This window comes from Micrasema longulum, unplaced genomic scaffold (genome assembly GCF_059751315.1).
Source record: "Micrasema longulum isolate JH-2025_06_02 unplaced genomic scaffold, ASM5975131v1 h1tg000835l, whole genome shotgun sequence".
Taxonomy (NCBI): Eukaryota; Metazoa; Arthropoda; class Insecta; order Trichoptera; family Brachycentridae; genus Micrasema; species Micrasema longulum.
This window is the reverse complement of record NW_028278027.1, coordinates 954-15,272: the sequence shown is the minus strand read 5'-3', so window position 1 is coordinate 15,272 and position 14,319 is coordinate 954. Positions and strand designations below refer to the sequence as shown.

The following is a 14,319-nucleotide window of genomic DNA, read 5'->3' as shown; positions in this document are numbered from 1 at the left end:
CAAAAAAATAAAAAAATCATAGACAATATATTCTGAAAGATTGTCTACAACATGAATGTGTTTGTCCACAGATAATATAGTACCGTTTGTCTCAACTATATAATCTGTGGTTTGTCTCTGATGTTTGTTAATGACTGTCAGACTGACTCATGATTGACTTGAGAAAAAAAATATAAAGATAAACGAATACGACTTTAAGAAGCTAATATTGTTCGTCATGCAAGGTAAAATAGTTATTGGCGCATATTTAAGTTATTTGTGTACTCAAATTTGGGTTCTTGCTTTTGTTAATAAGGTAGTTTTGCGTACTTTGTGATGTTTTTAAATCGTAAATTTTTATAAAAGATTATTTTATCTGGTATATTTCACAACGATAATATTTAGTATTTATAATGCAATCTCAGGGTATGACTTAAAGTAAAATCAAATTTTAGCACTAACAATATAATCTTATATTAACATAATTTTGGAAATCACGTAAATCAGACAAAATTATAAAGTGATATTTATCAGACTTTACAATATTCTAGATTCTAGAATAATCTTTGATGTATTTTCTTACCAGGTTTTATGTTCATTTCAGAAGCCAACCGCCCTGAATTGTACGAGGAGCTGAAGTTATATAAAAACGCTAGAGAGAGAGAAAAGTAGGTTTAAAAAAATAGCATGTGTATTGTACTCTTTATTTATTTGATGGTGCATAGGGCAATGTATACGGACACAGTGGATCTTCAACAATTTGTTATGGTAAGGTGATCAGTTTTACACTTCAAGTGCCAGTCCAGGGACTATACAATAAAGCAGTGAAAAATCAACTTTCCGAAAAATATTTTTGAATTGGGTTGTGGTAGATTTATAGATCAGAGGTCCGAGGTTCGTACCTCACTCTACTCCAACTTGATTTTATTTTTCTAATAAAGAGTTATTTACTACTCCTTGAAAATGGCCACCAAAATTGAAACATTTGGGTAAATTATAAGAATGGTAATATTTATTTTTTATCCAAAAAACAAAAAATTTCGGGTACTGCTTTGGTACTAAATGCAGCGTATCTTGACAGTTTTTATGTGAACGTAAGGTAATCAATCGGCCTAGGGGCTGGGAAATATTGCAGTGAAAAATCACCTTTCAAACAAATATTTTATATTACAGACCTCTTGGATGTTCCTATTTAAATTCAGTCGAACTTGGTTATTACGAAGAAGATGGGACCGACTGAATTTGTTCATTATAAGTATTACTCATTTATACCAGTGAAAGGTTTTTTAAAAATCCAATCGCCGTTGCGTATTGCCACTAAGTAAATACATGTACGTATAGTTCATTCATATAATTTAAAAAATAAAACTATTAAAGAAAGTTATAATAAATGCTAACAAACTTACCACTTTCTAAATTTCAAATTCAGATACTCCACATTCTATTTCACAAATAATTGCCACTTTTTCACGAATTGAGAGACACCTCTTGTTAGTAAACATATTTTATAATTCAAGAGCTAGTTTTTAACTGATCTGACATCACCCACTTATAATTTTCAACTATGCATTGACCATAGAATATTAAAAAAAAAAGAAAAGCGTAAAAACCCCAAAAAAATAAGGGTGCCATTCATAAACTACAAAAAAAGTTGTAAATTGTAATGTGGTGCCAAGTCGCTACTTACTGAGTTCACAAAGCTTGCATTTGATATTTTTTAAATGTTGTTGGCGAAAACACCAATTAGGTACCTAGCTTACATAGTATCATAAACGTCATCCAATCCCGATGCCCAGCATCATCGGTTCAAAGTTAACCACCTGTTTAGATTTTATTACAAAGGTTACATTTAGAAAATTATATTTTGAAACGATTTAAGAGTTTTTGCCCAACTGTTGACAGTATTTTTGTCCGGTATGTCCTAGAAGCAGCTCGTTATAAAAGTGAACAAATATAAAAACCATAAACTAAAATGTCGACGAATGTTTCCTCATTACATCCGAGATCTTGCTTTTCCCGTGATCGTTATAACCAAGATCGACTGTAGTAGAAAAAATTGTTTTCATTATGTTATTTCATTGTGTTTATTTCTCTTCCCCAGGCATGATAACATGGCCGATCTGTATGCCGTTGTAAGCACATTGCAACACCTGGAAAAGGCTTACATACGGGATTGTGTTACACCACAGGAATACACAGCGGCCTGTTCTAAATTACTAGTCCAGTTCAAGGTTGCATTCAAACAAGTTCAAGGAGATGAATATCCGACAATTGATGCTTTTGTAAAGAAGCTCCGAGTAAGGACATTTCGTAATCATTTAACAGTTTTTAGTCAAATTGTTTTCTTTTCTTTTTGAATCAAAGTATTTGATTTTATGAACGGGGACACATAATTTTTATTTATTTATTTTATTTAAAATTCACAGAAACGTACATAAGAATATCATTGCAAAATACAAAGTATGACATAAAATATATTTACAATTAAGTGGCCACTTTACACACTGTAATATTCACCATTCTGCCTATATTTGAACATCCACATTACTTCAATTCTTCAAAATGTTAATCGAATGTTGACTGAATTATGAATGTTTAAAGAAAGGAAGAATGGTTAATGTTTCACAGTGTGTGAAGTGGCTACTTAAACCACCCAATGATCAATCATAAGCCCTTTAAATGCCCAGATTTCTATATTCCCTTCTCCAAAAAAGGTTTTCGTCTGTCATAGTGTTTTAATCTTAATAAACCTTTAGGGGGTTGAATCCAGTCCTTATCTACAAACATTTGGTCAAACTCAAAATATAGTTAATTGTAAATTGGAGTCCTCGACATTGTAAAATGCTTGTTTTTTTGTAGTTGGACTGTCCTGCAGCTCTGGAAAGAATTAAAGAAGACAGACCAATTACTATCAAAGATGATAAAGGAAATACAAGCAAGTGTATAGCGGATATTGTATCTGTAAGTTTTATTATAAGTTTGATATCTCCAGCATCCAGTATGCCAGGGGTCCTGTGCATATACTGGTGTAGCTTTGTGATTAAAGAAGAAACTAATTTGGTTTATGGATTTGCAAAATTATAAATACAGGATAATACTATTATAAAATCGTCAACATCTTCGCTAAACTACTGTTTCTTTTTCCACGGCATAATTCTTTCTTTTCATTGACATCTTTCTGGTGATTTAAATGTACTATTGGTTCATAATATGCATAAATAATTCCACCAATTTTCTGCATTACAAGGAAATAATCAATAATATCTACTCCTGCCATAAATACTGTTACTAGAGTTCAAAAATGCATAAAATGTAGACAAAACAAAAAATCTTGTTCAGCGAGATGGCTTTATTGACTCCTAGTATTTCTTGCATAGTTAAATCTGACCTTAAGATGGAGGCTTCATGATGAAGTTCTGGTCATGTGCTTATTCCATCTTCAAGGGATACACAAGACCAGGACTTTCTTGAGAAGTATGCTCATAGCTCTAGAGAAGCGGCTCAAGTTATTCCCCGAGTTCAAAGAGGTCACTATCCCGCCTCTGATGGTTTGGTGAGCTGTCTCCTATGAAGGGGTTACTGAGCTTCATTTTTGTGAAGACAAGTGTGAAATCGTACCAAAATGACATTCTGCATAATGTTTGAGATATTGGATCATCCATCAGTGTGCACATAATTTTTTTTTATGAGTTGGTAAAATGAACTTGAAGACAGTTAGAAACATGCTACACTCTAGAATTAAGCGGTTTATTCTCATTGTTTTTCACACTGCATTTTAATAATGCACAATCAGTGCAGATCCTGAATGAGTTTTCAGTCATAAAAGAAGTTACTTAAATAAAGGTATTCAATGTTTCTTTAAAGGCCTAGTAATTTGGATAACCATGACATATGAAATTCAGACATTTATTTTTATAATGTTGATCCAACTCATTCTCACATTTTCTTTCAGCTCTTCATAACCCTGATGGACAAACTGCGTCTTGAAATAAAGGCTATGGATGATTTACACCCAGAGTTGAGAGACCTTTATGATACAATGACGAGACTCAGCATTCTGCCGGAAGATTTCGAAGGAAGATTAAAAGTTAGTATACCATTATAATTATGTAGTGGGGGTAAAATGTCACAGCTGAGTACAATCAGTTGAAGGAATGATTGAGAGTGTCAGGGATGTAATTTTGAAATGTTGTTTTTTAAGTTAGCTTAGTTACATTACAATTAGTATATAAACTAATATTTACACTTACTGTAATTACATATCTATTTACATCATCTTACAGTGAACATAAAATTTCTTTTTAAATTCATCTAAACTTTTTTAAATATTAAATTTATAAAAGTGATTTTACACTAAAAGACTAAGGACAAAGAATTCAAAATTATAAACATATTTAATAGTAATTGAATTGAATTATTTCCTCTGACGGTTACTGGGTAAATACAAGAGTTTATGTAATGTTATTTTAATGAGTTTATATGCATATATTACTGTGACTCTTTTATAAACTTCTTGATTATCTAATGATTGGTAAATTAAGACATCTAAAAAGTAAACATAAAAAGTAATTTGTTTTTTTTTTCAATCTGTTGATTTTGAAAATTTCCAATTTATCTAATTTATGACATTCATTTATGTAATAGTTCTTTTGTGAAAAGAGTTAATAATTAAATCTACGCAACCGTTGAAGTTGGAAATACAAAAAAAAACAAAAATATGTCCGTAAAAGCTCTGTCCGTTTGGTCTACTAGCATGTATTTTTAGCCATTACAAATAAGGGAAAGCAATGAAACCGGTCACTTGGTATTCCGAATTTGTTGATTTAAGTATCACATTTCTATATTAAATTACAATGATTTCCTCCAAGAGTTAATGAACTTGAACTAAATACATAGTTATACTATCAAAAATTTTGTAATAAGTGAATTAAGAAAACATTTTTTTTTCCAAATTCGGTTTTATTTTTCAACATACCTACATTCCTTTTAAGTCAATACAGCGAGTCCAGCAGTTTTCTAACTTTTTTATCTATATAATTTATCAACAATATTTTGAGTTTGTCCAAATTTTTGTAGACAAGGACTGGATTCAACTCCCTGGGGATGCCTAGTATGTAGGTGAAATAATTCAATTAGATGAATCTCACCCGCATAAATACAGGTTTCAGCTCTTTAACTTCACAAACATCAACAGATGAAAGAATTGAAGGAATATAGATGTTAAAATATAGGCAGAATGGTGAATGTTACACAGTGTGTAAAGTGGCCACTTAAGCCAGCCATTGACAGGTCATAAGCCCTGTAGATGCCTGGACTTCTATATTACCTTCTCTTAAATGTTCTTCATCTTTGTTGTAATATATATAATTTATTTAATGTAGTCCTTCGGAAGCTCCAAAATAGGCCTCAGTTTAAGCTATGATTTCCTCATTTGAGTAAAATCGCTTACCAGTGACTCATCTCTTTAGGTTTGGAAACAGGTAGAAGTCGCTGGGGGCCAGGTCTGGCGAATCGGTGGCTGAGGAACCTGTTTTAAGCAAATTTTGTACAATTTTGCTTGCGCAATTAGCGATGAATGAGTAGGCGCATTGTCGTGAAGATAGAGATTTTTTTTCTTCTTTAAATGCGGACGCTTTTTTAAGAATTTAATTTTCAAATGATCCATTAATCAACAATATTTTGAGTTTGTCCAAATTTTTGTAGACAAGGACTGGATTCAACTACCTGGGGAGCTGTTTATATTAACATATTACAACAGAGATAAAGAACATTTAAGAGTAACTTCACAAACATCAACAGATGAAAGAATTGAAGGAATATAGATGTTTAAATATGGGCAGAATGGTGAATGTTACACAGTGTGTAAAGTGGCCACTTAAACCAGCCATTGACAGGTCATAAGCCCTGTAGATGCCTAGACTTCTATATTACCTTCTCTTAAATGTTCTACATCTCTGTTGTAATATGTTGATCCAATAATGATGAATAATATGCGCCAGTTATGGATTTACCTTTTTAAACAAGAAATATTACTCCACGAACATCCGAAAATGCGGAGGCCATAACCTTTCCCATCCATTGTTGCGTTTTTGGACGCTTCGGAGCACTTTCATCCGGAAAAACCTATTGTTTTGACTGTTGCATGGACTCTAGGGTGTAGAAATGTATCCATGTTTCATTCATGCAGAGCTTCTTCACACCTAAAATGTCATGTATGATATTGAACACACTGCCATGTGGCCTCAGCTAGCTCTCTTAATTTCGCTTTGGGGTCGTTCAACATAATATCTTGGATTTTTTTCACGTTTTCTGGTGTTCTGACGTCTTTTTGGTGTCCAGATCGTTCAGCGTCATCAGTGCTTGTACGGCCGCAACGAAAGTCGGTAAACTTTTATCTTCACAGACTGTGTAGACTCCAGATAATACTTATTTAGCTTGGCTTTGGTCTCTTATCATTTTCTTGCGTAAATAATATTGTTCAATCAGAACACAAAACTCAGATTTTTCCATTTTAAAAAAATACCCAGGTTGGTTGCTTTTCACTGCTGTAACTTGTAAATGCGTAAACGAAAATGGCTGAAATTTTGACAGACGTCTACTGAAGGATGATGCTTTTTATGATTGGTTCACATTAGTGCATACCAACGTCATCTCTTAGGATTATTACAAACTTTTTGATCCACTTAGTATGTGTTGTAATGTTTTTTATAAATATTTTTTAACTAAGATGTCAAACAGTTCATTATAACGCCACAAAATGGCCAAATAATTTCTCTCCTGAAATATTACGATTTACAACATTGGCCCTTATAGATCCAAGCCACAGATATATGGATTTCAATGTAAATATCTTATTTACAAAAACAAAGTCATTAATTTATTACACATTATTTATTGCGAACACACCATAAGATCTAATATACTTTACCAATTCGAATCCTTATTTTTCAGGTTCAATCATGGCTTAATGTCCTTAATGCTATGCAAGCTTCAGATGAGCTTTCTGAAACCCAAGTTCGCCAGCTGATTTTCGATCTGGAATCTTCGTACAACGCTTTTAACAAACTTTTACATCAAACCTAAAAATATAGCCTTACCCTATTAAGTTTTATGTGATTAAATGAAAAAATAATGTATATTTTTGTCTAGAAAGCAAAATATTTCTCTTCTTATTATCAATATAATTATTTTTCTGTTTGTATTTTCACTTAATTTTTGCCCAATTCTATTGGCACAAAGCTGTAATAAAAATACTTCATCTCCCTAACACAAAGTTTATCTAGGTGTTTACATTAAAGGTCAAAACACACTAGGGCAGCACTACACGGCGCGTTGCGGCAACATGAAATATTTTTCTAACTGTTTTGCATGAAACAAACGCCACGCCACTGTAGTGCGGTTTGACCTTAGAGTGATAGTAAACAAATATTTTTAGCTAATATAAAATGGATATGTATTGCTCATAGACAAAACGAACAAAGTTATAATGTATTTTGGATGTTTGTAGCACTAACTTTGTGGGTCATTGTTATATTTTAAAGGTTAAATAAATAAAATAACTTTGTTTTATGAACCACTTTTTTATTGCCACAACCGACTAGTTTTGGCAACTACATGTTGCCCTCTTCAGCGTTAGTTCAGTTATTATATAACCCTGCAGTTTATTTATATGCTTATATACCTAGTTATTATATAATACTTCAGTTATTATATAACCCTGAAGAGGGCAACGTGTAGTTGCCGAAACTAGTCGGTTGTGGCAATAAAAAAGTGGTTCATAAAACAAAGTTATTTTATTTATTTATACCTCTAAAAAAAGTTATAATGAGTTTGCAAGCAAACTGTGGTATTTTCTGTATTTAAAAAATTGTATGCAAAAAAATATATCTATTATTGTCCAAATATATGGACATTTGCTTTTATCCTGTTTTTTCTTCCTCCTTATTCTTATTTGCATCGAGTGATGCATAGGATACTGCAATGGTACATCAATTACAGAGTATCGGTTACACTTGGAAACAGCGTAAGGTCTTCTGCTTCAGATACTGCTACTAGCTACTACCTAGTAATAATACATACATATTTTTACTGTGCTAACCGCTACAACACAAGATGGACATTATAAATCTAGTTTTGTGATGAGATAACTTAAAATAACCACTAGTTAACCCTCTGAAACCTGACATCTGGCAGTTGTAAAAAGTATTTGATGTAAGTGTGGTTTCTTTTCTTCTTATAGTTTAGAAATGATTGCTATTTTAAGTTGAACATACATTAAGGTTTCAAAGGATGTTTTTTTTAGTATGGGAAATAAATACTAGTTGCTTAAATTAATTTTGTTAAATAAAAAAAATAATTAAAATGAAAGCATTTATATTAGGTCACAGGCTAATTGGCATTTGACTTTAAATAATCAGATGCTCTAACAAGAGTAGAACTGCTGAATGTATTGACATAATTATTTGAATCGGGTTGTGGTCCTGTGGCCAGTGTCTCGGACTCACGGATCAAAGGTCCGTGGTTCGAATCCCATTCTACGACTTGTTGAAAATGGCCCCTTAAAATGAAATATTTGAGTAATTCATAAGAATACAAATATTTTTTTAAAAAATAAATATGTAGACCAATAGAGTAAAATATTTTAAAAAGAAGTGATATGAAAACATACCCATAGTTATTAAGTTACCGCAGCCCAATGATCATGTACATGCTACCAAAAATTGGAGGATACTCATTTTTGGTACATAAAAAAGTTTGTATTTTAACGTTAACAATCAACACTAGTTTTTGGTGGATCCCAACCAACGTATTCCTATCAGTGCATCCCCGTAACTAAGAAAAGCTTCGCAATTTTTATAAAAGTTTGACGTTTATAAAAAATTATATTTATATTAGAATAATAATTGTTTTTAGTTTTGTTAATCACTCATGAATAAATTAAAAGTTACACAATCCTTTTTACAATGTTTATACAACAGGTTTTTACACGTTTTCACAACACAAGCAGGCATTTCGGTTTCGATTCTAAACGTCACACCTGGCCGGCGGTCGAAGAACGACTAAATACGCGTTGGGCATGACTGAGCGTTTGGGCATGAGTGTTATCTTTTTTGAGGGCTCGAGGCATGTCTACGTGTATTTATATGTCAATGGTCAAATGTGAATGCTATTATGGGCAATTATTTGCTAATAAATTTATTTGAAAAATCACAATACAATCAGTACTATTCTTATTAAAATCTGTAAAGAAATAAGGGAGATATAAATGATAAAAGTCTGGTAATTTTAATAAAGATAAAAGCAAACAATTTGTGATGTCATCAAGTATGACGTTTTCGGATGATGTGTGACGTCGTAGGTTGTTTTTTCTTAAAAATAAATATGATTGTGAGCGAGAAACAAATTGAAGCACGGTGATTAAAGTTAACCTTTCGATTGGGGTCGCTATAATAGGTACACCATAATTTCATGCGTTTGTTTTGATGATGGTCCAATTAAGAACAAAAAGATTATCATTATTTTTTTATATCCAATTTCCCGTAGCACTTAATTTTCTCATTGAAATATAAATCAAATGTATGTGTCCAGCGGCAGATTTTCGATTTTGAATTAAAATAATGTTCGACCGGCAGTGCGGGAGTGACGCGGGGGGGGAGGGGGGTTAGTATCGCGAGCGTTGCGGATTTGTCAGGCACTAAGGAGCGTTGGACAGGAAAGCAGCGTGCTTACGCTATTGAGGCGTACCTAAAGCTAGGGTTTCCTAGGACAGCGGTGCCCGTATTTTAACGGCCGTAGTGAACGGTGATGCAGTGGACAGCCGTCGTAAAGGTGACTAGAGTGTGGTTTTCTAGGAAAACGGTGTTATCAACACCATTTAACACCGTTTTCCTAGGAAACCACTCTCTAATCACCTTTACGATGGCTGTCCACTGCATCACCGTTCACTACGGCCGTTAAAATACGGGCACCGCTGTCCTAGGAAACCCTAGCTTCACCAATGGCTTTTCGCCCATTGCCGGGCGGTGTAAGTTTTGTGCTCGCTTCAACATACGCCGCATTCGTAATACGCCATCGACTGAATTAATTTAGAACTAGGTAGCAAGAAGACCGAGAAAGACATGACTCAACTCATTCAAGTCAAAATTTAGACAATAATTGATTTTTGTGTTTCACTCACACTTTCGAATGGTAGGTATTATGTACGTGTGACAAGCATGGACGATAAACATAATTAAAAAATCAACGTTGATTTAAAAAAACTTGAAAAATCACATATCTGTCGATTAATCAATAAAAGGCCGGCATTTGGGTCACGGGACTAATAATCTGTCATTGCGGTCTGTGACATAAAAACACCAAATCAGGTTAGTTTCATTACGTAAAAGAATTGTTTTGCGCAAGAGTAATAAATTACCGACAGACTACCTACCTAAGTAAAAAAACGTTAAGCTAGCTCAAATTCATCTGCATGACAAATCGACAGACGCTCGTCTTTGTTATTACACTCCAAATTTATAGTTGGAAGTTTTATTATTCAATACCGTCAAACGTGACAATTTTGCTCAGTTTTAACAAACTTTTACAATATCATTTTTTTTTTGTATGGGACTACTCCTATCCATTTTGTTGAATAGTGATACTAATTATCCTGAGCATTTTTACAAGTACAAAACGTTTGCTTTTCTTGTACTTATGCAATTTTAGAAGACAAAACATGCTGGGCAAAATTATCTCCACTTGTTGACAATTTTGCCCACTTGGTAATTAACTGTTATTTTTGGTTTTATCATCCTTATCATACGGTTTATTACTACTTTTTGGGCGAAAAAAACTGTTTATGTTTAAACAATAGCATCATTGAGGCATCACCATTATAAAATCAATGAAAAAAACCGGTGGGCAAAATTGTCAACTATTTCTTCAACCTTTCTATACAATGTGGATTTGTGGCCAGGGTTGGCACATAATTGGATTTTTAACAAAACCAAAGGCGTTTATCTCTAATCCTTTTAATTTGTTCGTGTTTGACTATGCATAAGCCAATTATTTTTTTTTACAAACCATTTAAGTTCTGATGCGATTTTCGTAATTAAGGGAGCCCCAAAACGATTTTTCTTTAAATGTGTATGTAGAAAAAAAAAAGATCTTAATTTTTTTTTGTACAGCAGTGCAATTATTTGCTAGATTACCTATACTTTGAAATTGTATTTTATGTACAGAACTCATAATATTTTGTATGTTTTATTTACTCTTAAAAATAACATTTAAAATAAAAAAATAAGTCTTCATAATTTCACAAAAAGCTGGCAAATTTAATAAATAAAACTTTCTAAAATGTGGTTGGATATTCTTACATTTTTAAAAATGGTTTAAATTATTTTTGAATAGTCAAAATTAAAATTGGTTTTTGTATATCAATTTTTAATTTACTTACAAAAAATGACTCAATCTTGCAGTTTTTTAGATTAACATTGAATTTATGAAAACCTTGAAGCAAGATTACAGGTTCAGGCGAAGATTTTACCATGTTCCAATTAAATACATCAGCAATATCCTCAACTTGAGACCACACAAAGCTCCATTACGTTTACGTCTTACAAATGACATAACAATATTAAAATTGTGGTAGTCGATGCGCTGATAACTTAACCGACATAATATTTGTCATTTTGCGTATCAACAGTGTTAAACTTTACTAAAACTAAAGCGACTTCTTCACCGTTATTAATTTCAAGCGGATCAGACACTGTTTTTTCGTTTTCTTCGGCCGAAGATTCGGAGGCATGTTGTTTATATTCTCGTCAATGTCTCGAAATCTGTTGATTCATCAACTGAGTAGGCATCAAAGTCTGTTGTTTCCGTGTCGCTATGACATTTTTTTCAATGTTCTCCTCTATAAGGTGTAGGTATCTTTTGATCCTGATGGTAGAGAAAAATCGGATGGATTGTTTACCAATTGCTGTGTGGTATAAAAAGTTTAAATGAACAAAATAACTGGCTTTTCATTTTCAGCGTGTATTTGAGTTGAAACCCCCATCAGATTTTTAAATCTTATTTGTTAAATTTTTGGCAAAAAATCTGATTTATGGGCCAGTTTGAACAAAACATCCCGTTACCTCGTTTAAATCATGTTTTTACCATTTACTTCACTTTCTTTTATATTTTCTACTTTGTTTTTTTCTGCTTTCTTGGATAATATTTTTTCAATGTAGTATGTAGCGACAACCCTAGACGTGGGCAAAATGGTCAAAACACTAGCTAAGAAATCTAAGACAATTTTGCCCACTTAAATATCTATTGTGTTTGTTCAAATAGATATACAGAAATACGTTCTATAGCGTCTTTATTATGTATGCAATGAAATATATAAAACTTACTTGCCTCCTTTCAACACAAACTCCGCAACAACAAAAGTTTTGACAATATTTGTAGATATACACAAACAGACCTTCAAGTTTAATTTCAAATTTCAAGTGATCAACTGAAGCTGGCGGTAAATTAAATATTTAATTTTGCCATGGAACCATTAAAATATACTTACCAAATGTAATTTTTATGATACCAGTAATTTTTTTTACTTTAAAACTTGATTTTGTTAAGGATTTCGGCAGTGGGCAAAATTGTCATGGCTGGGCAAAATTGTCATTTTGACGGTAAAAGAAGTTGAAGAATAGATTAAGTTAGTGAATTTACGCAATATAAAAGCTAATATTACCAAACGCCTTGCAGCTACAAAGCGCATGTAGTGACAAAATTCCAGCAACTAAAAATATTTTTTTTAATCTCCCAAAAATAATCAATAATATGTCACTTTATGACATGTGCAGTGAGATATGTATTATGTAACTTTATTAATGTTTTTCGGTATGTTTCTATAAAACAAACACATGTCTTGGATGCTTTTTTCTTGCGTTTAAACTTGGAAAAATTCGATGATCTGTCAGAAAGGGTGGCGAGAATCTTGTATCCGGTTTATTCGAGAAAAAAAAGTTAGTTTTTAAATAATGGGTTACTGTGGTTTTGGAAAGCAAGGTAAATTAGTACTCCTTCTACCAGGGCCTGGCGGTGACTTTTAGAGACATCTTTAAAAACACAGCCAAACTAGAATGAATGACCTTAGATGGTTTAATTATTCAGTTAATCCTGAAAGCTTAGATTTTTTGCCGCTAGATTGGCAAATTGAGAATTTCAACTAGTTAAGGAAAAAATAAAATCCCAAAGTTAGTGTTCGTTTGACGTACGTGCATACATACGGTATCAAAGGGTTAAGAGCCTAACTGATTGATGCACATGGTTAAATGTCAACCGATTTTTTGTCAGATAAGGCTGAAAGAATAACTTGTGGAAAAAATATCATGATGATTATTTAATTCACACCTGGTGCAGTGCATAGGATGCTGCATCAGTAGGTATATCATATATTATCTCAATCATTATTTGTTGATCTTATTTGCCAACTTTCGGGAAAAAAATACAAATAAAATGTTTAAAAGAAAATCGAGAGGCCAAAGCGGTCACCCATCCAAGTACTGATCGCGCCCAATGTTGCTTTAACTTCAGTAATCAGACGAGAACCCGGTGTTCAACATGGTATGGTTATTGGCGAGACCTATGAATATTTTATGTTATCTTAAAACTTCAAGAAAAAACGTACAATCATAGAATGAAAAAAAGGGTGGGAAGCCAAAAAAGGGTGGGGGCCAACGGCACGCGGTGTTCCCAAGCGGTCACCCACCCATCCAAGTACCGCGCCCAATGTTGCTTAACTTCGGTGATCGGACGAGAACCGGTGTGTTCAAAATGGTATGGTCGTTGGCGAAAGACTTGTAAATATTTTACTATGTATAAAAACTTTCAGGAACAAATCTACACTGAGATGTATGTGGCAATGTGTTTAATATGAAAATTACGTGTCGCGATAAAATAAAAAAAATGATTACAACTAAAAATATTTTAAGTATGTCCAAATGTTCAGAGTAGAGTTCTAGATTTTATCTCCTAGGGAGTTTATCAATTATAGATATTTCAACAGAAACGGAAAAGTAGGAAGTACTGAAGTTAAGAAGTTCACAGGGCTTATGACTTATGCTTGTTTCTCATTGGCTGGTTTATCAACAGTATGTAACATTCGTAATACTGTCTGCTATAAAAAAAACACCAGCGCAAGCACAATTTAGCAGTCGAAAAAAATTCTGGCAAAGATCGTGAATAAAGAAAATCGAGTAAAAAAAAGATGGTTGGTACAAAGTTAAAAGATGGTTGCTCAAAGTTATGTATTAGTATCTTTTATTTTCATAAAAACAATAAAATATCTATGTGTAAGTGTCAAATGATTCCAGG

At 32.8% G+C, this 14,319-nt stretch overlaps 1 protein-coding gene and 1 pseudogene across 4 annotated transcripts; one reads left to right on the top strand and one right to left on the bottom strand.

The window, feature by feature from the left end:
* The first annotated feature begins 76 nt into the window (after positions 1 to 76).
* On the top strand, positions 77 to 7,899 carry Vps28 (vacuolar protein sorting 28). 4 transcript variants are annotated; one of them, XM_088230973.1, is made up of 6 exons: positions 77 to 224; positions 584 to 647; positions 2,081 to 2,276; positions 2,839 to 2,940; positions 3,932 to 4,066; positions 6,931 to 7,899. In XM_088230973.1, the coding sequence occupies exons 1-6, from the start codon at positions 218 to 220 to the stop codon at positions 7,060 to 7,062; spliced, it is 636 nt and encodes a 211-aa protein (XP_088087099.1). In that variant the 5' UTR covers positions 77 to 217; the 3' UTR covers positions 7,063 to 7,899. The 4 variants fall into 4 exon arrangements, with proteins under 4 accessions (XP_088087099.1, XP_088087100.1, XP_088087098.1 ...); XM_088230974.1 differs by having other exon boundaries at positions 114 to 224; positions 587 to 647; positions 6,931 to 7,405; XM_088230972.1 differs by lacking the exon at positions 77 to 224 and having other exon boundaries at positions 571 to 647; positions 6,931 to 7,405.
* Positions 7,900 to 13,677: 5,778 nt separating this feature from the next.
* Positions 13,678 to 13,796, bottom strand: LOC148278708 (5S ribosomal RNA; annotated as a pseudogene).
* Positions 13,797 to 14,319: the final 523 nt, after the last annotated feature.